The 24,437-nt window shown below is 43.4% G+C and overlaps 1 protein-coding gene across 2 annotated transcripts in view; it reads right to left on the bottom strand.

Moving 5' to 3' along the window:
* Positions 1 to 1,199: 1,199 nt before the first annotated feature.
* fam49bb (family with sequence similarity 49 member Bb) overlaps positions 1,200 to 24,437 on the bottom strand; it is a 35,811-nt gene continuing 12,573 nt past the window's right edge. For both annotated transcript variants that reach the window (XM_041961588.1, XM_041961589.1), the window contains exons 3-12: positions 17,323 to 17,405; positions 16,068 to 16,189; positions 14,661 to 14,766; positions 10,251 to 10,390; positions 8,737 to 8,814; positions 3,769 to 3,885; positions 3,600 to 3,679; positions 3,396 to 3,522; positions 3,248 to 3,318; positions 1,200 to 2,009 (exon numbers count right to left, since the gene is read on the bottom strand). In XM_041961588.1, the coding sequence (XP_041817522.1) occupies positions 1,946 to 2,009; positions 3,248 to 3,318; positions 3,396 to 3,522; positions 3,600 to 3,679; positions 3,769 to 3,885; positions 8,737 to 8,814; positions 10,251 to 10,390; positions 14,661 to 14,766; positions 16,068 to 16,189; positions 17,323 to 17,395 (978 nt within the window). In that variant the 5' untranslated portion in view covers positions 17,396 to 17,405 and the 3' untranslated portion in view covers positions 1,200 to 1,945. The remainder of the gene's footprint in view (positions 2,010 to 3,247; positions 3,319 to 3,395; positions 3,523 to 3,599; positions 3,680 to 3,768; positions 3,886 to 8,736; positions 8,815 to 10,250; positions 10,391 to 14,660; positions 14,767 to 16,067; positions 16,190 to 17,322; positions 17,406 to 24,437) is intronic.

The following is a 24,437-nucleotide window of genomic DNA, read 5'->3' as shown; positions in this document are numbered from 1 at the left end:
GAATAATGGAGCCAGAAAAGCTTTTTTTTTTTTTTTCCATGAATGGGAGATGACCGCTTGTCATTGACATCATGCAATTATGTTTCCTAATGAGCCATTAGCTATGATAGACAGTGTTCAAAACAGGCCAAAGCACATTCAGTGAATGTGTAGCAATGACAAATGTATTAATGGATATTTTGCTTTTTGAGAGTAAAGCCTCCCATTTTAAACTTATTTAAATGGTCAGTATGTAGCCACAGACAGCAGCCACTTAGCTTAGCTTGGCATAAAGACTGGAAACAGCTGATCCAGCTCTGTGGTAGTGATGGAAATTACGGGTCTTCGAAGGGAGCCAGCACTCAATTACTCTTGTTCTCAGACCTAATGTCAATGAAGCAGATCAATGGCAAAAAAAACCCAAACAATGGCGGCTCCTAAAGAGGTTAGCGTAGATGCGTAGATACTTGGAGACAGCAGAATCAAAGGTGTTAAAAATCACCTTTTAAGCTGATATGGTGAACTTGTTTGCAAACTGTTCCTTGTTGCACATCCAGCAGTTACGATGTAACATCATTCATTTGGAGTCGTGCGTCTGGTCACCTGATCAACGCAAGTCCAATGTTAAGTCTTTTAGCTCCGTTTTTGGTCTCCACCAACTCCTGGTGGAAATATCTGGCTCTTTAGCTGCTGAATGCTTCACTATATTCACCAGCTTGTTGCTAACTGCGACTGTCGGCAGCTGCAGCTGGAAACAGCACTATGAGAGCAGCAAGAAGCTGCAGACCAACAGTTAAACAATGAAACTCGCTCTGAAGCTCCATGAAGTCCAGAGGAGCTGCACGTCTGAGCGATATCTCGCTGTATGTTCATCACTAAGAGTGAACCCTTTAACACTGTCATACGATACATTGTTAAGGCAAAAATATCGATTATAGCTGCTTTAACGGAGCAGCTTGAACTGGAAACAGATGCCGTGGCCATACTAACGATAGTGCGTTACTGTTGTATTGTGTTGAGCTCATTTCAATTGTGTCTGCTTTATCAAACTATGCGATCTTAAGTGTTCTTCCTCACTGGCTGTCTGGTGGTTGAGCATGAGAATATGTATCTCACTGCTTTTCACGCCCACCCCCTCGCCCCCCAAAAAAATTAGCAATAAAACTTCCTGTCAGCCCTCCGGAGACGACGATATAAGAGATCAAACCTGACGAGGCGGGTTGTAGAAAACAAGAGTTCTCCTTTTAATTTCTCCAGCCACAACATACTGTCCATTTACAGTACAGACTCCCAATTTTAATATGATTTTGCACACATCACAGTTTAAAGTTTTCAAATGAAAAATACAACACAACTATGAAAAAAAAGACATATGCACAAATTAAAACCTATAAAAAATATAAAAACAGTACTCTTAAATTGCATTTCGACAAGTACCATTTCAATAACAAAACATTTAATAATGCACAACAGAGCAGACAAATTAAACTGAACCATTAGTTTTTTTTAAATAGAAGGAAAAGACATAATTTTCATCATGCAGAGGATGTAATATTAAATAACGAATCAAACAAAAATAATATATACTTCTCTATATATCTCTCTTTTAAATTTTCAAGTCAAAGCACTCCCGTCCCTTATATAGGGAAAAACAAGACATGTTTAAAAACACCAGAGGATCCACAATGCTTTCATTAGCTGCCACTGTCGCATGGCCTTTTATCGAAAACATTACATCTCAGCAACATCTTTTTGGCACAGAAAAAGACGTTCATAATGGCAGTAGCATTTTGCATTATAAAAGAGGGCGGAGCTGCAGCTCTTTTTCCATTATAAAATCTTAAAAAAGCAACAACAAAAAAAAACAACAAAAAAACAAAAAACATTCTGTGCACCGACATCAGTCAGGAGAGTGGCGTCTCCCCCAGCAGGGTGTGAGGCAAGCAGTTAGAGCAGCAGCTCAGTCCTACTGCAGCATGCTCTTGATAGTCTTGTTGGTTGATTCATCATTCAGATGCTTGGTTGTGTACCTGCAGGTGAGTATTCAGATAATTTACTTAGGTAAAAGTACCAGTGTACAAATGTAAAAATACTCCATTGCAAGTACAAATTCTGGATTCAAAATCCTACATAAAAAAAACTGCAGATGTGTTACCAGAGAAATGTCCTCTGTGATTGATATATTACTATACATCACATTATTCAGTTGCTAATACTGGTGCAGGGCTGTTTAAGCAGCTTTTTACAGTTGGAGCTGGCTGAGGTGGAGCCTGTAGGTGTGCAACTAACAGCTATTCTCATTATCGATTCATCTGCTGATCACTTCCAAAAACACCAAAAGGTATTCAGTCTAACGCAGATAAGTTATCACATACGAGAAGCTGCAACTAGCATTGCTTTAAAAAAGGCTAAAACAATCATTCAATTATCAAAATAGTTTAGTCTACAGGTTCCAAACTGCAGATGGAACTCCTCCAAAGGCTCACAAGATAAATCTGAGGGGTTATGAGATGATTAATGAAAGAGGAACATTCTGCTACACAAATTTGACATCTTTGGGCCTTGGACTGTTTATAATGTTATGTTTCTGATGTAAAATCTTTATCTGAAAAGTAATTGTAGCTGTCAGATACATGCAGTGACGAGTGTAGTATTCCACTATAAAATGGAAATACTCAAGTAAAGTACAAGTACAAGTGCAGTACTCAGTTACTTTCCACCACACATCTACAATATTTTGCGATCCTCTGTCAAATCAGATTGGGAACCGCTGAAAGAAAATCTGTCGCCGTCTGCGTGCGAGTGACCTCATGCGAGTGGGTAGCGCCGGGCAGCCTCGGGCCGCCGTACAGAGGGAGATACAGATGTGAGGTCACCACAGAAACGGCCCCGTCAGCCTGAGCAGCTGTGAGCGTCAGGCGAGGCGGGTAAAATTTGGGAGACTGTAAGGAGGACGAGGTGTCAGATGTAATCGGCCTTTCTGGAGAGGCTTCGACACCCAACCCGAATCTGGCACAGAGGGCTCGCAGCTGACCGAATCCCCTCGCCGGACTGTGCAGAGGATGAGTCGGCGTGCAGACGGAGACTGAACCAAGAGGTCTGTCTGCTGCTCACGATACCAACATCGTTCAACTCACAGCATGAGCAGCACTCTCGGTTTCAACAGGCACAACTGCAGGCTGACGAGTGTGTGCCAGGCTGTGGCTGTAATCACATTATGTGCTGGGCTGTAGGGGAAAAACACAATTTGATTTCAGCATGAGCTCACCTGAGAGCGTTGAGAAGGCCTTCTACGCTGTTCGGAGGCTGATCTTTGAGGACTTTGATGCAGCCTTTCATCTGCGGACAAGAAACAGACCGTTAGCTTCACGTGGGAAGCTGTGCTGCGGGATAGTGAAGCAAAGGTGCGAACTCACGTCGATTTTGGACGACTTTGCGAAAGCTCCTACAGGATGGACGTAGTCATACAGGATGATGACGCCGACCATCACCCGGAGGCAGAAAGACACCGTCTCCTCACTGGTGAATCGGCTGCGGTACTCCCTGAAAGGACATGAAGCGGGGATTAGAGCATGCATAGAGCGAGAACTGAAGCAGCACCAACGGCGCAGGTTACTCACGGGGTTTCCAACATGACTTTACACACAGTCGCCATTGTGCTTAAGCAGTCGGTCGTGTTCTCGATGGGCAGGTTCTTGTTCTGTGAAAAGCCAAGAAAAAATAAAAAGTTGTGAGAAGATGCTTTCACATGTCTGTTCATAAGTGTTCGCCGCTTTTTGTCAGCCTTACCTCGGATACAAACTTTGTTGTGCCGTCACTTAATGTCTTCAGCATGGGCGTGGCATCGGCATAGAACAGAGATATCCGATTGGCCAGCTCATTGTTGACTTCATTCTCACCCTCTGCCTGAGAATCATAAAAAAATAATGTCATTTTATTGTAAAATTTCTTACTTTCTTGTTTCCCTTCGGGTCAAAGGTCAGAGTCGGCTATAGAACAGAGCCCTGGAGCTCATAAGGACTCTAAATAAGTAATAACTAATATATATGGGTTGTAGATATCACGTAGGCAGGGTGGAGCAGGGTTTTTTAACTGCAACACAGACTCCATGTTTTTAGCGTGTGGTATCGTGGCAGCTTCACTCTGCATATTGACTTTTATGTGATAATGCAGTTCTACAGGATTTGGAAGCACAGGCTATATTAACTGGTACTGAATAAATCAACTGGTTGGATGGTTTTGACTACAGGATGGATACATTGATTTGATTGATTTATTTTAATGTGCAAAGCAAAAACCTCTGGATAATACAGACGGCAGAGGAATACAAGCAAGCATACAGGGAGAACACAGCAGGGACTTATTTCCCCTGTCCCCCTATATATATATATAGGGGGACATATATATATACATATATATATATATAGACCCATAGTGAAACTCAAAGTCTGGACCAAGCTCCAGATCTGGACTGAAGTGGAAACCAATCCAGACCAGTCTGTGTGACACTTTTTACATCATGTATGGATTTTCTTCAGTTTGAACCTTGCATCAAGATGTTGTTCTCGAAGTTTGCAAAGAAAAGGAAAACTGAAAAAGACAACAGATAATTAAGGAGAAATGGGAGTCCAGCGGTAAACCTGCGTGTTCGTACCGCAGCTGCTTGAACACCTGGATCTGGTCTGACAGCCACGCCTTTCGCTCTCTGGTTGTTTCAGTCCTGCCACTAAGCCACTATGCCGTCTAGTTGAATGAGTTTAGCTTTTGTTATGGAAAATGTATTGACTTTTGTATTGTATACATATTACATTATTATAATTATTCTTATCAGTTACAATGACCCTTGATGGAATGATGTCTTAACATATTTCTTTTATTTTTAAATAGCATGAATACAGTAGAATTAAATACTGAGCAAGCGTACAAGGTATGATAATACATTTTATACAGTGGTGTTCTGTGAAACTGGCACCATCATGTCTGTCTGTTAGGAATTTAAGGCTTTCTGTTCCCTGAGATAGGAGAGTGACATATCTAAACTGCTCTAGACAGGTTTAAAACAGCTGCTGGCGTGGACTGCTCCTTACTGTGATGAATCCTGGTATTAAAATATGTAATGATCCAGGTTTATTTGAAACCTCTTCAAGGATGCATGGAACATAAAACTGTTGTGTGGAAGTGCCGGTTTCGCTTGGCATCATGCTCGTCATTGTCATGCAGCTCCAGTAGGCTGTGATAATGCACATAAAAGCAGTTTTATTAAATAAAGTCATAAGTGAAAAATAGTGATATAAACCACATCACCGAGCCCTGCTGCTCCTCCCGGTTTCCCAGCTGACTAACCCATCCTGCTGCTTTATAGTTTCAGACTCGACGAGACACTAAAAACACCTGCCAGGTAACAAAGAACAAGGTGTCTCTCTAGAACAGTCTGTTCTATATTTGGCTGCATAGTTAAGTGATGCGAACTTTTCCTGCTTTTATTATTTTTTTTTTTATGATAACACTGACGGAATATGAATAATCTTCCCAAATTTTCAAACTAATTCATGTATTAACAAATGATGACATATGAGCTCAAAGAAATCTTCTTTTTCTCTTCACCGTGGGGACAGATGTGTTTCATCTCAGATGTCTGAATGATTCAGTTGTCTGAGTGGTGACTAAATTGCTGCTGCTGCTGTGAGACGGAGCTACGAGGGAGGACGGCAGCCCGGGCGTCTTTCAGCAGTGACAGGTCCTAACGACAACTTGTCTCGGCCCATTTGCCTAATGGCATATTCTGGTTTGGAGCATAAAACCTCCTGTCAGACGGTCAAAACTAAGAGCGGTTTCAGTTCATTCTGCACACACGGGAGCACTGAAATCTTACTATTTCCTGCACCAAAGTATCTTTGAGATGTCCTTCAGGCAGCTGAATAATGATGTATATGTGGTGAAGTGCAGGATGCATGATATAGGAGAGTGAGTGGGTCCTTGAATTTCATATCTCCAGAGCTATTGTCTGCAATCAATAAAGGAAACATCGTATAACACTTAAATACTACTGAGTTAGCTGCTTCCTTTTTACAGCACTTAAATAAAGCAATTATTTGTGGGTTATCGTACACAGGCAGGTCACTTTTAGGCTGATCATACACCTGTGGCTTGGTTAATTTGGCCCAATGTTACACATTGTTGGCTCTTAGATCTGGCCTTTTAAAGCACTAAACATGAATTCATATGGACGAGAAGGTAACTCAGTTATTGGATAGTTTTGATGTCATCATGCATCATCAGTGCTACATGGATCCATGTGGGAAAATCAAATTCCAGTGGCTGACGGAAAGTGATGCAGCACTTGACTTGACTTTTATATGATCAGATGTCACAAAACGCTCATGAATGAATAATGATCAGGAGAATTAACGGCATAGACTGCAAGTGGACCTCATATGTCAAAAAAAACGTGACCAAAACATCAAACAGGTGTCTTGTACCATAATATGACAGGAGGGAGCGTTGCTGTGTAGTTGCTATATTTCATTTTAAAACCTGCAGTAGCTGATTTTTTTGGTCACAACACTCAAATATTATCTCCTTGTTGTTATCAAACAGCTGTTTGCCTGCCTGGATAATGTAAGAGCAATATTCTCTCTGTTTTAGCTCTGTTTTTGGTCTCCACCAATTCCTGGGGGAAATTACTAAAATACGTGGGTTTCCATTCAAATGCATCGCAAATTTTAACCAAATATCAAGAAGATCGGCAGAAGACTAAGTGACTCAGCTTAATGTTTGTTTCCATCTACTACCGTTATGCAATTATTAGGACTTGGCTCATCGAAATAAGCAGTCGGTGGCACCAGTTCTTCAGTAGGAAAACCTTTATGCCATTGCTCGGAAAGAGGGTGACGTAAGTAAAAGAGTGGCAGTCAAACCTGTCTGCCTGCTGTTTGCTGCTGGACAAACAGTCCAGAAGCGATACTACAAGAGAGCAGAGAGAGTGAAACCAAAACAGGAACGTTGTCAACCAGAAAACCAAAATAATGAGCTGAAAGACGCTAAAACGATCTGTAGAGCTGAGGAGAACAGCGTCACGTGATGATCGTTTGTCACTAGCTGGGTCACCATTCACATATAATTAGTCACATGACCTATTGTTAGTATAAAAATATTAATTATTGTCAATGTAATTAGTCACTGCTAACACACACGGAACACATGTCTGCTTTAACTCTTCTTCAGTCTCATGTCTCAGGGAAAAAGTCCCTTCATCTACCGTACAGACCCCACATTGATCTGGAAATTAGGCATTTCATCTCTAGAGGGTTTGGGCCATGCTACTGATTTGGGATCAGTTTCTGCCGCCACGCACTGTTGCCCAACAACTTGTGCTTCAAACCCCCTGAAACTCCCCGCGGGGGTCTGACTTCATGTTGCGAGACGCTTCCTGAATCCTGGGGGCTTCCACAGTCTGTAAACTTCATTCATCAATCTGGCCTTCCTACTGATGCAGTCTGAACTGTGCTGGGATTATAATGAGAGCTGGCGGCTTTAATCAACATCAGGTCTGAGGAGAGACGAATCACGATGACGAACATTTTTTACATTTGATCAAGCGCATGGCCGTGGAAACATGAAAGGAGTACTAAATTACTGCTCGAACACTAAAATGCACATTTTGTATTAAAATAAACTCATGAGTCACCTCTGCTGAATCTATCGATGGCTGACGTAAATGCCACCCTTGTTTGCAATGGTGCACGGCTAAATGTATGCTTTATGGTCAAACATACTGCATATTAACTACAGAAAGACATGTAACACTAAAATCATTGATGATTTTATGATCATATTCAACCTGAAATTGTGTTGAAAGAAATGGCTGCAATACTGTCCACATTTCTCTCACCAGTGGTTCCCAAACTTTTTGGCTTGTAACCACTTAAAGCAGCTGTAATCAATATTTTTATAGTAACAATGCATCAAATAACTGTCTGCAGCTGCCCTCGGCTTTATAGAGCTTTATGGTGACTATCAACTCATTGTTTATCTATCTGGCTACAACTTCATTGGTTCACTCTAACTGCTCTAATAGCGTGCAGGCAGCTGTTTCCTGCAAGAAAAAAAGCTTAAAAAAAAAACACTAAGTTGACTGATAAAGTTAATAACAAGCTGGTGAAAATAATGAAGCCAGCCATTTCCCTCAGGATCACTTTTTAAAGTCAACATGGTAAACTTGCTACCCAGTTGATCATTTACACTTTTAGCAGTGCCATAACAACCTAGCATTCATTTGAAGTTGTGTTTCTGGCCACCTGGTGGCCAATTTAAGTCCGATATATATAAATACATTTAGCTCTGTTTTTGGTCTCTACCACCTCCTGAGGGAAATATCTTGGCTCAGTGCTCTACTAAGTTTACCAGCGACTTGCTAACTGTGTCTGTCTGCAGTTTGGTAGTGGCAGCACATAGCAGAGTGTGTTTCTAGAGCTTTTTTGCTGAACGATGATGATGAGAGTGAAGCAAAACAGTACAGCTGAGGGCTGTGAAACCAAAACAATGAGCTGAAAGATGCTAAAATGCTGCGTAGAGCAGAGCTGGATGATAAGTCTGTCTCACTGTGGGTTAATCACTACGAGAATCTCCTTTCACATACAAGTAGTCGTGTAATCAACTGTTACAAAAGCACAATTTAGGGACAGTTTAACAAAGTCGGGGTTTCTTTAATTACAGAATCCTCATCACGCAGACAGGAGAGGGACATCATGTGCTCACCGGTACGTTGTTGATCCGCATTCGGCTCAGGGTTCTCCTATAGTAGCTGAAGTCATTCTGAATGGCAGGATTTGTCATCTGCAAAAAGCACCAGAAATGCATCTTAATACTGAGAGGGAGAGATAGACAGAGAGATATTCTCTGCATGTCTGGAGGTGACACAGCCTGCAGCAGGACATTCAGCTCTGGATCGTCATGACAGAATGCTTTAGCCAACAAGGCAGAAATGTAGCTTTGGGGGGAAATGACATAAAAAGAACACAGATACAATTACAATTTTATTTGCTGAACTGGATTTGAATCCTCTGACACTCATCCTCCTTCACATCCACATCCCCGCTCATCCTGTCAGGAAAAATTTGGTTATTTTCCTGTTAAAGTCGGGCTGTGCATCGGTATAATTTGCGACAAGGGGCTCAACAATTAGAAAGCTGACAAAAAGGTATAAAGGGTCTCATTAAGGCGAGGTTGGAGAGAACAGAGGATGAATGTAGGCTCCCTGTCTGATATCTCAGATAAAGTCAGTTAACTTCCTGCAAAATATGAATCATCCGGTTTCACCTTGAATCCAAATTGACCCCTCAAATAGAAACCGTCCAACCAGAGGGCTTCTTTCAAACTTCACCACCAGTGAGAGCTCATCATGTGGCTAATTATCCTCATTCCTGTATGAGCCTGTCACAGTCAAAGCTGCACTGGCAGCATGCTAATCCCGCTACAATAGACTGGTACTCAGTCTGTGTCCACTGTATGCACCAGGAGACAGGCTGCTTCGCCAGGGAGGGGCTGCACGCCGCACAGACACTTTAACTAGGTCAGAAGCCCGTGCATGGGTGTGAAAGATTGATGAATAGGCCTGGCATGCCACCTTGCACCCCCTACCTTCGTGTTTTTATCCTGCCAGCCTGGGTAGTGGGCACTAATTGGGACGTCGCAGAAAGTCGCCTGGGGGCGTCGGGGTGTGTTTTTTAAGTTTTTGTATCTAAGGAGCGAGGGTGTAGTGGAACCAGTTCACCCCCTGTCTAACCAGATGAGTGCTCACGCAATTATGTTTTTGACAATGGGCATTCGACCGACACCCCTGCCTGATTCCTGGTGTTTTTTGGGTTGCACATAAGCAATTTTTGCATTAAAGTTCGAGTTTCTTCCCTCCATCATTTACAAAACCTGCCACATTATGCTGAAATCCGCTAGCGACGACAACAATTTGCAGACGTCTTTCCCCGCTGTAACTCTTATTAGCCATTCCACTGACATCCACTGTATTATAAACAGCAGAGCAGTATCAGGATTCTAATTAAATGCTAATCATGCGCTCACTGGCTGCAGTCTAAAACTGCACAGAGCTAAAAATCAATTCAGGGCCATCAGCAGTTTGTATGCAGACTAAGAAGTCTGGTTTGCATCAATTGAGGAAAAGTGCAGAGTTTATATCAACGGCTAAAAAGGTGAGTTTGGGTGTTTGAAAGCCGAAGCAAACACTTGGGAGACGTTGGAGAAATAGACAGTCTTACTTTAAGCTCATCAAAGCGCAGCGTGAAGTGCAGGATCTCGGCGAACTGCTTGGCCAGCGCCTGCTCCCGCTCCAGGTGCTGAGTGGTGTCGTCGTAAGTCTCGCTGGTCAGAGCTCCAAGGAGGCTGTGCAGCGCCGCCTCTGAGGAAACATGAGAGATATCTGAGTTAGAGGGCGAGCACGGAAACATCAGCCTTTTAGTGGAAAATGCATGTGCGGTGTGAGCTTTTATTCATTCTGAAAGGACCCTGAGCCTTCTGGTATGTTCTTCCAGGTCATCAGCGGGTGATGCTGAATAATACTTCTCCTTCAGTTTGTAGCAGCTGAAGTTTCAGCACTAAATTACATAAAGGTCATAAGAAGGAAGAAACACTGCATGTAGAGTGGAGAAGTAATGAATTTTCAGTTTGTCATCAATTCAAATGACTAAATTATAGGCCTGCAACTAAAAACAGTTTATCATTAATTAATTTGTAGGTTATTATCTCTATTAACTGACTATTTCTTTGTTGTAAGAAATGAAACGAGCCCAGTGTGATGTCTTCTAATGTCTTGTTTAATCCAGAACCAAAAGATTTTTCTTTTTTTTCAAAAGATAATTTCCTATCATATTTGAAAAAGATCTGCAGGAAATACTGACAAATACAAATTATTAAAAACAATTAACTGACGGACTAATTGTTTCAGCTCTACAAAACCAATCAGCTACAACTCACAAACCCGATGACTTGTTCAGTGTTCGTGTCAAACAGCTTCTTCTTCTGCAGCTTCTCCAATGTTAGAATTTTGCTGTCTGTCTTAAATCTTCGTAAATTGAATATTTGGGGAGTTTGGACTAAAAAAGAAATGAAGACAGGTGAAGAAAGTTGCATTTGACTATATTCTGACATGATCTAACTGTGCAAACATAGAAATTCTCTGGTTAATACTCTGGCTGCCAGATTAATCAGTATCAAAAAAATAATTGCCGTCTATGAAAGGAGACATGCAAAGAAAAATTTGTCGTATAAACAGATTGATAAATACTTTCTCTGTACTGCATGAAATGCAGAAAAGCACTGAAGCTATTAAGTTAACAATTTCAATAACTGATTAATTGTTTATCAAGCAAAAATGTCAAACATTCGTTGGCTCTGGATTCTCAAATGTGAGGATGTGGCTGATTCCCTCACTTTTATATTGTTGGAAATTAAATAGCCTCGAGTTTTAGACTGTTAGTTAGACAAAACAAGCAAATTGAAGGCGTCTCCCGGGGCTCTGGGAAAATTGAAACAGGCTTTGACAATTTTTTACCATTTTGTGGCTAATATATTTGTGGCTGATAATCGGTGCAGTGGGAAAAAATAATTGAAAGATAAATGAAATTAGGAAATGATTAATGAAAATAATCATTAGCAGCAGCCCAAATGCATAATAATTAGATATAAAATGCATCTGTCAATGTTGTAGTTGGTGTTTTGGACTTAAGGAGCATCAAACTAGTTAATGTTAACTTCACAAGCATGAAAGCATCCTAAAAGACTAAATGTGCAGGTAAGCCAGGTCTGCTATGAAATCAACTTTATTTATTAAGCCTAAATCACAAAATCGCCTCTAAGGGTTTTATGATCTGCACAGCGTTTGACACCCTCACGGCTCAGAGTCTCGATTCAGATGAGGAAAAAGCCAAAGAACAGCTCTTAAAGTGGATCATAACCACAGTCAGATATGTGAACAGTGTCCTGTGTCAGCCAGCTGAAGCATCCTGATTAGGAGAGAGTCAGATAATGGGACAGCGGTGATGCCCAAACTGCCCAGGGCCCACTGCCAGTGTCGAGGGAGGGAGCGGAGGGAGAGTTTGGGGGGCCGAGAGGCTTTCCTGCTCAGATGCAGATGAGACATGGGACTAATTATCTCATTGGCATGAAATGGGGGGGGGGGGGGGGGGTTAATTAAGGCAGGATTACACTCATTGTTTTGACAGTAAGTAAATACAAAGGCCTGTGCCATGGCTTGACATAGCATACCCACAGACCGATAATTAAGCATGCGTGAGGAGCACCGGCAGGGAAATGAGGAAAAGATTAAGTGAAATGTAGTGAAGGACTTCCATGCAAGTAGTACTATCAAGCAAACATGTCTTCTTCAGACACACAGTTTTCAAAAAAAAAAAAGAGAAAACCTTTAAAGCCCAGAGGGATTTTTATTTATAGATGCAGACAGTGTTTAGAATTCAGTCTAGACGCCGAAGAGAGGCTTCAATAATGACATAACCCAGACGAGCTCAACATCTGATGCAATAAGGCTGCGCTGTACCAAATGAGCACTTTAAACAGATTTATTCTAAATGTACTTTACAACTCTTGTTGATTACATATGACGACGAGCATGTCAACATAACCCAGAAAAGGGCAGATTCAGGCAGCCGTCTACTTGGGATAATCGTACGGGGACTTTTTAGGAGATGGACAGAGCGCTGGCAGCGCAGTGCAGTAAATTGAGCACGATTGCCATTCAGTAATGACTTCCATCTGCTTGGGCCAGCGTTTGCAGCGAAGCGGCTGATTAAAAATGGCCTTCGTGGTGCAGTCCCCCACCCCCCCCCCACGTCCCAGTCAAAACAGAAGTTAAGATGGAGCTGCTTTCAGGCCCTCAGAAATGAGCCACTCTAGTATGTCGGGAAGTCGGGGCAGGGCGGGGGGGATGTCTGATCTCATCAGGTCACGACAGAGCAGGCAAGCAGAATGCGGGCATGTAGGCGCAGAGAGGGGAGGGCCGGAGGATGGCGGGACTTTAGTCTGGTGTAGACCCCACCGTGTCTGACGGTCCACGCTGACTCTAATTTAGATCCGTTTCTTTCTGTAACAGCAAAAATCTATAATCTTGATTATCAAAAAGGATTCGAGGCAGATCTGCAGCGTGAACATTGGAATTGCTCTGTTGCGATGTTAAATGTATCTGGTTCATCCCTTACATAACTCACATAACGGATTAATTCAAGTCATTCATCAAGCAAAAATGTCAAACGTTTGTTGGTTTCAGCCTCTCAAATGAGACAATTTTGATGCTGCTCTGTTTTTTATTGCTGTAAATTGAATATTTTGGGGGTTTCGACTGTTGGTCAGATAAAATGAGCAATATTAAGATGTCACCTTGGATTCTAGGTTTGTCGGCCAGCAGCTAGAAAATTCATGTTTTCCTGTCATGTGGAATTTAAGCCAGATTTGGGTGTCAATGCGCGAACTAGCACCTTGAGCAGGAAAAATCTGTTCCTTCATATCATATGCAAAATGAATTAATAAACATTTACGAATTCCAGCTTCTCAAATGTGATAATTTTGTAGCTATTCTCTGGGTTTTGACTGTTGATATGACAAAACAAGCGATATGAAGATATCACCTTAGACTTTAGTTAGTTTTCTATGAGAATTAACATTTTTCTGTCAGCAATGTTAAATTTCAGTCAAACTTTGGGCGTCAATGGAAGACCTACTATAGTAGTTGGCTCAGGAGAAATCTGTCCATTCAGTTCAAATTACATAATCTTCCCTCTATAATATCTTCCATTCTTGGTAGTCGTGCTCCACCAGCCTGTAGTGGAGGACTTTCAGCTTCATGCGAATCAGGCAGGACAGCATGCTGCGGAGGCCATCACGGCCCCCGAAGCCTTAAGTCAAGGCAGTGAAGTAGAGCAGCAGCCGAGGCGGGGAGGTGGCCTACTTCGTTACATAACAGCCATCAGCAGGCTGCTGCCGCCGCCCACTGCTCCCATTGACTACCTTCTCCACGGCCACCGGGATTACAGAGTTGAGGGCGTCAAGGCGTGGCGGGCTCCAACCCCCCTCAGCCTCAGGGTCATAAGAAGATCAGGGAGCAGTAAGCCTATTCCCCCCCTTCCCCCCTGTATCCATGCTAATTAAACAACCTATAGCCCCATCCTACACAGAGGTCAGTGCACAGTGCACCGCAAGCAGCATGTTGAGAAATGCACGGCTGAGGGGGTTTTCGAAGCATGTCTATATAAGAGTGGGGTGCATGTTATGTGTGCGTATTGCATGTCTGTTGACTTTTGCAGCTCAGCAGTCAATACTGCAGATGCACTTGCAAACAATTAAGGTCATGTATGGAGGTTGTGTCTATGTGGGGCCACTTTAAAAGGCCTTTTACATATAGGACGTCTGCTGTCGCCCTTCATGGAATCACGTCTGGCACTTTGGTCGTGCTCAAAATGATAAACTGCACTAAAATTATTGGCAGTGACATTATTCCACGTTGGGATTTTTCAGTGGAAGGTGTCACACGTCATAATGTTGCGTTTGAGCTAAATCCCACAAGACGCCTGAGCTTCCTCCACTTGAAACCAAGTAAGCCTCAGTTTGAGAATAAGAATGAGAATAAGGTTCCTGTAGAGAAGGCACAGACATATAGGTACCTAATCTCTGGGAGAACTCGTAGAACTTCTTCAGTTTCCCCACCAAGGGAACCACAGCCGCCCACGCCTGCTCCTGTAAGGCCTCATCATTTGGATTCTGGATCGCCTGGAAATATAATCAACAAAGAGACCATTAATCTATATCTTACAGGAGGTAAAAGTTTGTAAGACTTTATGAAAGTTCAGTTTTTTCCTGTGCTATACATTTACTCTGTCATATCTCCTTCCATGCAGTAATACAAAAACAATGAATTTCATTATCCATATCTTAGTCATGTGCAATTCAGAATTTTCCATCGTGAAAATAAGAATTGATTTTATTTCGTATCCTTTTTATTGTCTTATTATCTTTATTATCTTGTTCTATGTCTCCTTTTTATTCTTGCTGTCTGTAACAACTAAATTTCCACAGCGTGCGATGAATAAAGTTTTATCTTATCTTATCGGGTACCCACAACTACACATTTGTGTAGTGACCCTTATCTAGAGGAACACCACCGATTCTAAACATTTAAGTCTCTTTGCAGGTCTTGGAGAGTACTACTGCACATGTTCAGTCATTGAAAGGATTTTGTGGCTTCAGAATGATAAATTTCCTCGAGTCAGCTCACCTGAGACGGCGTCGTTTGGAGCTGTTTGAAAATGAAAAAATCTGGAGGGGTGGAGTTAGAAATAAGCGACGTTACCAGACCTCTGTGGTTCCTGGTCGCTGCTTGAGGCTAGCAGCTACATTAGCATCTACTCTCATAACACACCTGAGTGTCCAGCTGAACTGTCTGCAGTTGAGGTGCATTGTGGGTAATGCCGGCACAAGCTTTGTTAAGGAATTCAAAGGACGAGGTGTTTGTTTCTGCGGCAGAGATTTTAAAAACATCTTTTTTGCACTTTCCACTTTGAGTCAGTTGACAGTGTTATCAGAGAACTCTTTCAAAGAGGAAAAGGTCTTTCTCTTTTAGATAAAGGAGATGGAAGCGAATTTCCACTCTGCGCTCCTGAGCTTGCCATAAAAGTTTAATAATCTGCTGATTTTTGAGGCTGCAGGAGCATTTGGCTGCACCCTGTTTTTCTCAAAACCACTGTTCTTCACTCTTCGTCTGTAAAAGCTGAAATGGGATGCCAACACTTGTACAGTCAGAGATTAACTGTGTGAGAGGCTTCATTTAAAGGCCAGGGCTTATAAACAGACTGAGGCAAGTCAGACCTGATGGTCTCTTGTGACAGCTTTTGAATTTGACTTCATTTTTTAAAACCAAGAACGATCCACTCACGCGAAATCTCTGAACACAAACCTGATAAATCAGATCCAGTTCCAGGTAAATCTGACACTCCTCATGAACTAATTCAAAGCTCTTAAACTCCCTCCGTGAACTAATGCAGCACCTGGCCTAACTTTTATATCAGGTGTACCTCTCTTATTTCCTGCCCCGCTCCCTTGTACGCCTGCAGCTCGTCCAGGATCCCCTTAGCGTCCTTCAGCACGACGTCCACCTGCTCCCACACCTCCCGCTCTGCATCTGTGGGCTGGGCATCTGCAGAGGACGACAACAACAACAAGGTCACAACGGGGCAAATCTGATTGGTATTTAATCCATATTCACTCTGGGCTCAATATACAGTACGCGACAGCTCTGGGAACTCTATCAAATCCTCCGATGTGATAGAAAGTTTAATAAGCAACTTCAAATTATGCAAATGAAAGCTCACTGAAATAATCTCATCTTTCCACCGCTTCCCATTTAGTTTTGACACCACCCACTTTCCTGGCTGAGAGGAGGAAAATGGAGCAAGATAAGCCAAATGAAAAAGGGTTGTTTTTGGTAGAATTTTATCAACTGTGTGTATAGAGGTGGCTCAGTTTAAAAGGCTCTTCTTTTTAATGTGGTTTAAGAGAAGTGGCAACACTGTGAACCTTTTCCACCACCTGAAGCTACAACACCTTGCCAAGTGTGATGACTGTAAACTCCTGCTCCGCTGCAGAAGAAACGCCTAGAACGCAGCTCGAATCGGCAGCTACAGTTTCACCTTTTTACTTCATGTGTTTTTGTTTTTAATGTTTTTGATTTCTTATTTGTTCCGTTTTGGTGGAAGCTTCTTTGAAGTTTGATTTCATGATGTAACAGTGTTCTGAAAAGGCAAATGAAATGCTGAGAATGTGATAAATTTAGAGAAAACTTGAAATGTTGCATAAAGGCATTTGTTAAATATATAATTGTGTTGTTCTTTTAATATAAAATTCACCTAGAAACAGTGTGAGCTGCATGAGGCATTGTTTTCTCTGAAGGTATGACTGAGTCTCTGGGTTTGCCAAGTGTGAGCCAGGACAGGATCAAGCTGTGTTGAAGGGCCTTAGGCTACGCAGCAGCTGAACTTCAGCGCTTTATATTTGAGGAGGGGGCTCTGCTGCAACTCTGCCCTGATTGATATTCTGCACACATTCCAGCATGGAAGAGGCAGGTTGATGGAAAGAGCAGAAGCTCTAGTGGTAGATTTGGCTCTTTTCGCCGCTGGGAAGAACATAGTGTAAAAGATAAGTGGGGGGAGGGAGGTGGGGGCGGAAAGACTTAAGAGTTTGAGAGTTGATAATGTTATGGTAAGATATTCATGTGATCGATATCAGGAGAGGGAGCAATTACTTAAAGGAAAAAATAAAAAAGTGACTCACTTTCAAAATCGAGGAAAAAATTGGGCTCCTGTTCCAGATCTGTGCAAGTCAAAACTTTCAGTAGGTTCCCCATGTTACGATACCTGTTGAGGAAAAGAGAGAGAAATCAATAAATGAGAAGAGCGCAGCAGCAGAGTGGGTGCATCCATGACACCTCACTCCCGCTCTGCTTCACCGCTCTGCTGCCTGTATGAACTCGGTGGCGCCCCAGATGTGCCCACTGCTCATAGACACCAGAGTTCCCCTTGGAACCCGCCCATCCATGTGTGTTTCCTGTGCCCAGGCTCTTAAAAACCAGATGTCAAACCAAAAAGCCTCCAAAAATAAAAAACTCAGTTTGAGTTTTTCTGCTTTGTTAAGTTTCTTCCCAGCAACCGCTTGCATTTACAGGCAGTATGCAAAGTAATCCACTTCACAAGCCTCCACAGGGAAATCAAATATAATCTGCATTCACATCTACACATGAAGTAGGTGCTTGTTTGCTGCACATAATAGGACACGTCCAATTAAACTTTTATAAAGGAAGTTGTCATGCAGAAACATAAGAGGACCTGTTTATGAAGCTTGTTGTTTGTATGTGAATTAGTCCTTGTATGCATTGCTATGAAATCCACTGAACCATCTCTGCAGAATCACAATGTCTTCAGGAAAAGCAATGCAGTGGTCATAGAAGCTGAAACATGACATCAATATTTAAGATGCCTTAGTGATGCTCATGTGGTGCAAGTAACAGAACCGTATACGTACTGCAAGAGCACAATGTGTGATAACAAAATACAACAGTCTGAATATGATAATATACACATGCAATCTATGAGGAACGTTGGACAACAGTTAATTCAGGAAAAATTAGAGTACCACTGCAACTAATTACTAATTATAAAGCTCAAATGATCTGCATAATTAATCAGAAACTATTTTGATAATGGATTTACTGTTTTAATTCATTTTTGGTTTCTGCTCCTTAAATGTGAGTTTGATGCTTTTTTCTTGTCAAACTTCGTTTACTGACAACAGTTTTCCAAACTGTTCCTGAGCTCATGTATTAATCTCCTTTATACAATTATGTGTTCACAGTGGTGAACCTCGCTCCATCCTCGCTGTGAATGGCTGAGCCTTTCCAGGATGCTCCTTTCATACCCAATCATGACACTATCACCTGTTACCAATCAACCTGTTTACCTGTGGAATGATCCAAACAGGTGTTTTGGAGCGTTCCACATCTTTCCCAGTCTTTTGGTGCTCCTGTCCCAACTTGTTTGAAACATGTTGCCGCATCAAATTCAGAATAGGCAGATATTTACAAAAATCAATGAAGCTGATGAGGTCAAACATTAAAAAAATGTCTTTGTATCGTTTTTAAATGAGTATATGCCCAAAAGGATCAGCCCGCAGGATTAGAAAGGTGGTGTTTGTCTCACTCCTAGAAAGCACAGAGCCGATCTTTCTTCGAAGCGAAGCTCAACAGACATATGACAAGTCAGACATCTGTGGCTGTTTGTAGAGAGAAACAGCGGCAGGCTCCATCAGCTGAGACAGATTTAACCCTTGGTGACGGAGCGGACTCGGACAGGATGTGCTCCAAGAGGGCGGAAAGAGGGGCGACGCAGAACCACGACAAAGTTGAGGTTCGGCAGGCAGATGTCAGCCGAGATGAGTGACGGCTGAGGAGCCAAAGTGACTGAGTGAGGGCCGGTGGTGGTGACAGGGTAAATCATGACCACACAGGTAATGCTGGGAGACAGGGAGGTGCTGTGACAGAGCAAAGTACACACTCAGCATCACGAGCAGAGGGAGAGTGGAGATGTAGTGGTTTTAAAATGCATGAGATGCAGCAGGGGGTGAGGTGGGGTGGGGGGGGGTAGACATGTATTCTTGCATCTTGAAAAGCTTGCAGTGGGTCATGTCCTTACTTTAACAGGGAAGATATTAGTGATGAATGGCCAGTTTTTACATGACTGCTGAGTTTGAATAACAAAGATTTTCTAAAATTAACTTCCTTGTAACCAGGGACTCCATCGATACGTCTGTTATCAGACCTTAATGTCAAGCAAGCGACACCTTAGACATGTTAATACCTCCTCAGGTTCACTACTGAGAGACTCTGACGAAACAAAAATATGCTTTTGACTGTAAAAATGAATTGATCAGAGCACCTTGGCAGCTGATTGGTTACGACGCATAACACAAGGCAGCATAGTCGCAGCTATCCCCGGTTTGATTCCAGCCGGCGACCTTCACTGCATGTCATACCCGTTTCTCTCTCCCACTGTTTCCAGCCTGCCTCGTCATCTGTCGTGATCGGATAAAGGCAAAAATGCCTAAAAAGGCTCAAACTTGTCTTGTTTTAGCTTCTAAGTGTGAATATTTGCTGGTTTATTAGTCTTCTATGAGACTGAATATCTTCTAACACAAGACATTTAAAAATGTCACATCAGACATTTTATAGACAAAATGATAACCAGCAGATTAATCGATGATGAAAAAATTGGAGTTAATTAATTGGTTGCATTTACTGTGTATGAAATGTATTTTTACATTCAAAAGTCCCCTCATCAACTGTTAGTCACTCGGTCGACCCAGTGACCACCTGCAAATACCCACCTGCCTTGTCCAGCCTCGTCTTATTACCCTCCTCTAATGTGACCTGAATGTCTGACTGTGCCAGCGCCAGCACCTCACTGGCTGTCGGAGAGCAGCACCTGATCCAGCCTCAGAAGGGATGAGAGCTGTCACTGACCTCGCCCTGCTGGATGACGCGGGCACTGCCCGTCACCGCCGGGCCTCCTCCGGTCCTCTACTGCCACCTTTCAGCCGCACACGGGCCGAGGCCCGGCGACCGGGCTGCCCGGGCTGCCAGGGCTGCCAGGGCTGCCAGGGCTGGCAGCGCTTCGACGCGGGCGCTGGCAGCATGGCAGGCCCAGCGCTGCTCCCTTGTGCTGCTCGAAATGAGGTCATTTTAAGGACGGGGATTTGCGTGGCTGCATTTCAAAGTCCAACAGAGAATCTTCAAGTGTACCAGAAAAAGAGCAGATTAAATTTGCACATGTGGTACATTTAGCTCCTCAACTCAAATTTCATCCTGAGAATAATTCATACATTACATAAACACGTATTTAAAAACCAAACCCTAACTTTGCAGCTTATGTGGACTTCTAATGGTGACAACTGCCCCTTTAAAGATAAATTTAAAACAATGTGTCACTGTGAGTGGCTTGCTGCTTAATGAGAGTGTGGTAAGAGAGAAGTGAGAGGATGATGTGCTGGCTGAGAGTACACAGATACTGTATCAGAGAGAGATTGAGGAATCGAAGCCCCCCCCTCCCTCAGTGGCTGTAGTAGTACCCAGGAGTGCTGGCATGTCCTGGGCACCACAGAGAGCCCGACGACAGCCTTGTTGTTGTTTTGAACCCCCCCACTGAGCCATCGCGTGCTCGCAGCGAGGGAGGGAGGGCTGCTTCTAAGGCCAGCGGCAGAATCTGACAAGCAGGAGCCCGCGCAGCTCTCCTATTGGCTGAGCTGATCTACCCAACAGCTCACTGTATCCATGGAGTCAAAAAAAATTTGGTGCCATTGAAAACATTGCAGCAGCCAATCGGAGGCGAGCTCTGGGTGAGGAGTGAGTACAGTAGTAGTAGGACTTGAAAGCACATGAATATATTAATACAGATGAGGTAATGCGCCAAAAACAGCGGATTAGCCGGGGAGTGAAGTCAACTGGAGACGATGGAGAAATATTTAATTCCACTACTGAGCACTTAGAGATTTAATGTGATTTGATTTTTTTCTGTGCAGCTCAGCAAATTCCTATTATAATAATCACTTTTTAAAGTGAAAAAAAGCAAAAATAATGCCATACTCTGATGAATACGAACCAATTATTACATTCTAATTGCAGCTAAAATATGATGATACATTTTATCAATTTGCTATAAAGGAAAAATATATCAGTGAAAATGCTGAAACACATACAAGCTAAAATCTCCATCCCAAATATTTGCAGCTCGCAGATGGTGCAGAGAGGTTGGGGCTCATTTTGGTAAGAGACACCAAAACAGTGCCACGCCCATGCAGCAGCCTGACCTCTGGATGGCACTGCCTTTTAACGTGTCCCGGCTCTGTGCCTCCACTTTAATAAGCACACCGAGAAGCAGGGCACAGCTGAAACCGAGCACTGCGGCAACGTCCTACAAAAACAGCTCGGGGGCTGATGGCTAGCTAATGCAAGGGAGGGATAGTGCTGACATTCCACTACTCGGCTGCAGCATGAGGATCCACGTGCCCCGCTGCTTTACTATGGAAGAAAAACAACGCCCTCCCCCTCCCCAACCGGGGCGTAGACACGGCACGGAGCGTCACATGGGCTCCGCCGTGGAGAGGCTGAGAGCTTGCCTGGGGTGTGAAGGCGGGGGGGGGGATGGGGTGAGGCAATGGTGTGTATGCGTGTTTATGTCTGAGATTATTTGGGCCTCGAAAGGAAAATGCATGTCTCATTTTTTTTTCTACATATGACAACATTTAAAAGAAAAAAAAATAAAGATGTTAAAATGTAGGTGAGGATGTGCGCTGAATGTTAGTGCGTGTGTGGAAGGGGAGGGCTTGTGAGGCGTCACACTGCAGCAGAGGCGGGCAGAGCTCGGCAGCTTTAAACTTGACCTAGATTCCCCGGGTGACACGCCACATCGCATTAGCCCACTCGGCCAGACCTGGACCCGCCGGAGCTCGCTGACACTGGCCCGATTCGACAGGCAGAAAATGGGGGAGCACTTCCCAAATGGGGCTGGCATGCGTCCCCCCTCTACAAACCTCCTCCCGCCTCCCCCTCCCCACTCGACTTCTCGTCACCCCAGTCCATCTCCTGCCAATCCTACCCAGCTGACTAAAAATGGCTTAGGGGGCACATGGCGATGATGGGGGGAGCGGGAGGAGGGGGTGCCATTTGTTTGTTTATGGGGGTGAACTCGATTACCTCGTAGCCACGCCTCTGTATTGTTGTGCCCGCGTAAACATCAGCTAATACCCCCCTCACCCAGATTCTGGCAAATCACAACAAACCTCACAGGAAGACTGAATCATTACAAACTGATGGCGATACTTGAGGTGCCATCCAGTATCAGCTGTCTCATCTCGCTCCTGCAGCCACACAGGCAGCTAAAAATATTCCCTCCCTGAAAACAACTTACAAAGCCTCAAACCGCTGCAGCCGCCATGAACCCAATCAGCATGAATGGAAATGAGCATGTGAAACCGGCAGTTCGTCCAGAGGAGCAGATCAGAGGTAGGATGAAAGTGGGAGCGCCTCATCCTCGGCTAAGCCCTCTCGCTTTGGACAGCACCTGATGAAAGTTGGAAACCATGGCAACAGGCGCATACACAAGAGTCAGCTAAAATGCTGGCTCCATTGAAATCGAGCTCTATGAAGAGGCTCTTAGCGCCGCTCCTCAGTCGCACCAATACAACACTTTGTACCATCAAAACACACACAGAGATGCTGACAGCCTGTGATGGATGTCAATTTCAGATCAATCCATTTAACTGAAGAAAAATAAAATAAAAAAAGGAGCAGCAAGTTAACTTCCACACAAACACAGGCAGAGGTCTAAATGAGCATCTCCAGTGAAGATGCTGCTCCACATCCAGGCAAATAGGCTGGAAATATTTGGTAGCAGATTCATCTAAAGAGTTCTAAAACCTGTCCACGATGTTTGTACGAACTCTCTGATCCTCTGAACATCCGCCTCAGAAGGAAGCACTCCCCACCCTGCCCTTGAGAGTCCTCTGACTCCTTCATAGGATGTGTTGGGAAATCATTAAAGGGGGGCACACTGACTCACTGGTCGTTGGTCGAAGCAGCTCTTACTTCGGGGCAGCTGCCTCCTAAAACCCATTCAAACACAGATCTCTTGCTAAAACAGCCCCGAGCCATCATTACTCGACTGACCTTCTGACTGTGACTCACCAACGTCACTGCATCCTTTACGCTCACTCCGTCAACACTCCTGAGAATTCAGGGCCATAACGCCTTACATAAAAGTGCTTGATTTAAATTGAAGAAATACAGTGAAACATCACCTTGAATGCTTTTTTTTCCCTCCCTGCACAGTATTGCCCCAACGAGATTTTGGGTGGGGCACAGAGGAGGTTTTGGAAGGATGATGAGTGTCAGGTTGAAGAGAACCAGCGTTTTCATTCAGTAAGAGAGGAGTGCCATCTGGAGGATGAAAACATAATTGCATGCAAAGAGTGAGCGGCGAGGACGACCACTCCCAAACATTTTCTCTATCACATGCCAGCATCAGGAATGCTTATGCTGAAACTTACAAATGCAAATGACAAGAGACAGCAGTTACAGTGAAATGCATTTGTGGAGAACTACTGATTTTATATCAAAGAAAATTAATTTCTAACTCAGGGCAACGTGCCAGTTTCCTGGGATGAGAAGCATGGTGTAAGAGCACCATCCAGTGTTCACATGCAGTCATTTCGTCGAGGGTAGGCCCTTGTTTAGTAAAACACAGAAAATCAAATGTGACATTTCCACAGACGAAATGTTAATGCCCCGTTTCATGCTTATCTGACAGAAATGAAGGTTTTCCAACATGTACTCATGCAGAGGAATGACAGCAGCCGGACGTGCTCGACGAGGGAACCTGGGCAGGAAGTTACACAGTGTCAGCCCTCCAGTGGCATAAATAATAGATAACCAAGGAGAAGCTGGGAGCTTTTAGCTGACATAACAAGCCACTCTACATAGTACACCCACTCAGACATATCATCTCAAATGACCTGCTCGGCGGGTGGGGTCGAGAGAGTCTACCATGTGCTGAGTCAAGCATATGACATTTCCACACTTATTGTAGCATTTTACTCTTCTTCTAGGTAAACTGCTGAATTGTAATACCACACTTGCTGTTACTGTAAACAAACTAACAGAAAAAAGCAGTTGTTGGGGAATCTATAATTGTGGAGCTATATTAGAAAAATCCATACTTTCTGTGCAAAATCCATCATCTACACAAGCAACACACTACTACACTTCACCAGCTGGGGGCAGTATTGACCCAATTATGATCATAGCAACAGGAGAGCCAAGAAAAGCTTCACCTCAGGCTACT

Source organism: Chelmon rostratus, chromosome 20 (assembly GCF_017976325.1).
Source record: "Chelmon rostratus isolate fCheRos1 chromosome 20, fCheRos1.pri, whole genome shotgun sequence".
Lineage (NCBI taxonomy): Eukaryota > Metazoa > Chordata > Actinopteri > Chaetodontiformes > Chaetodontidae > Chelmon > Chelmon rostratus.
The sequence above is the reverse complement of the archived record's forward strand: the minus strand, read 5'-3'. Positions and strand labels throughout refer to the sequence as shown.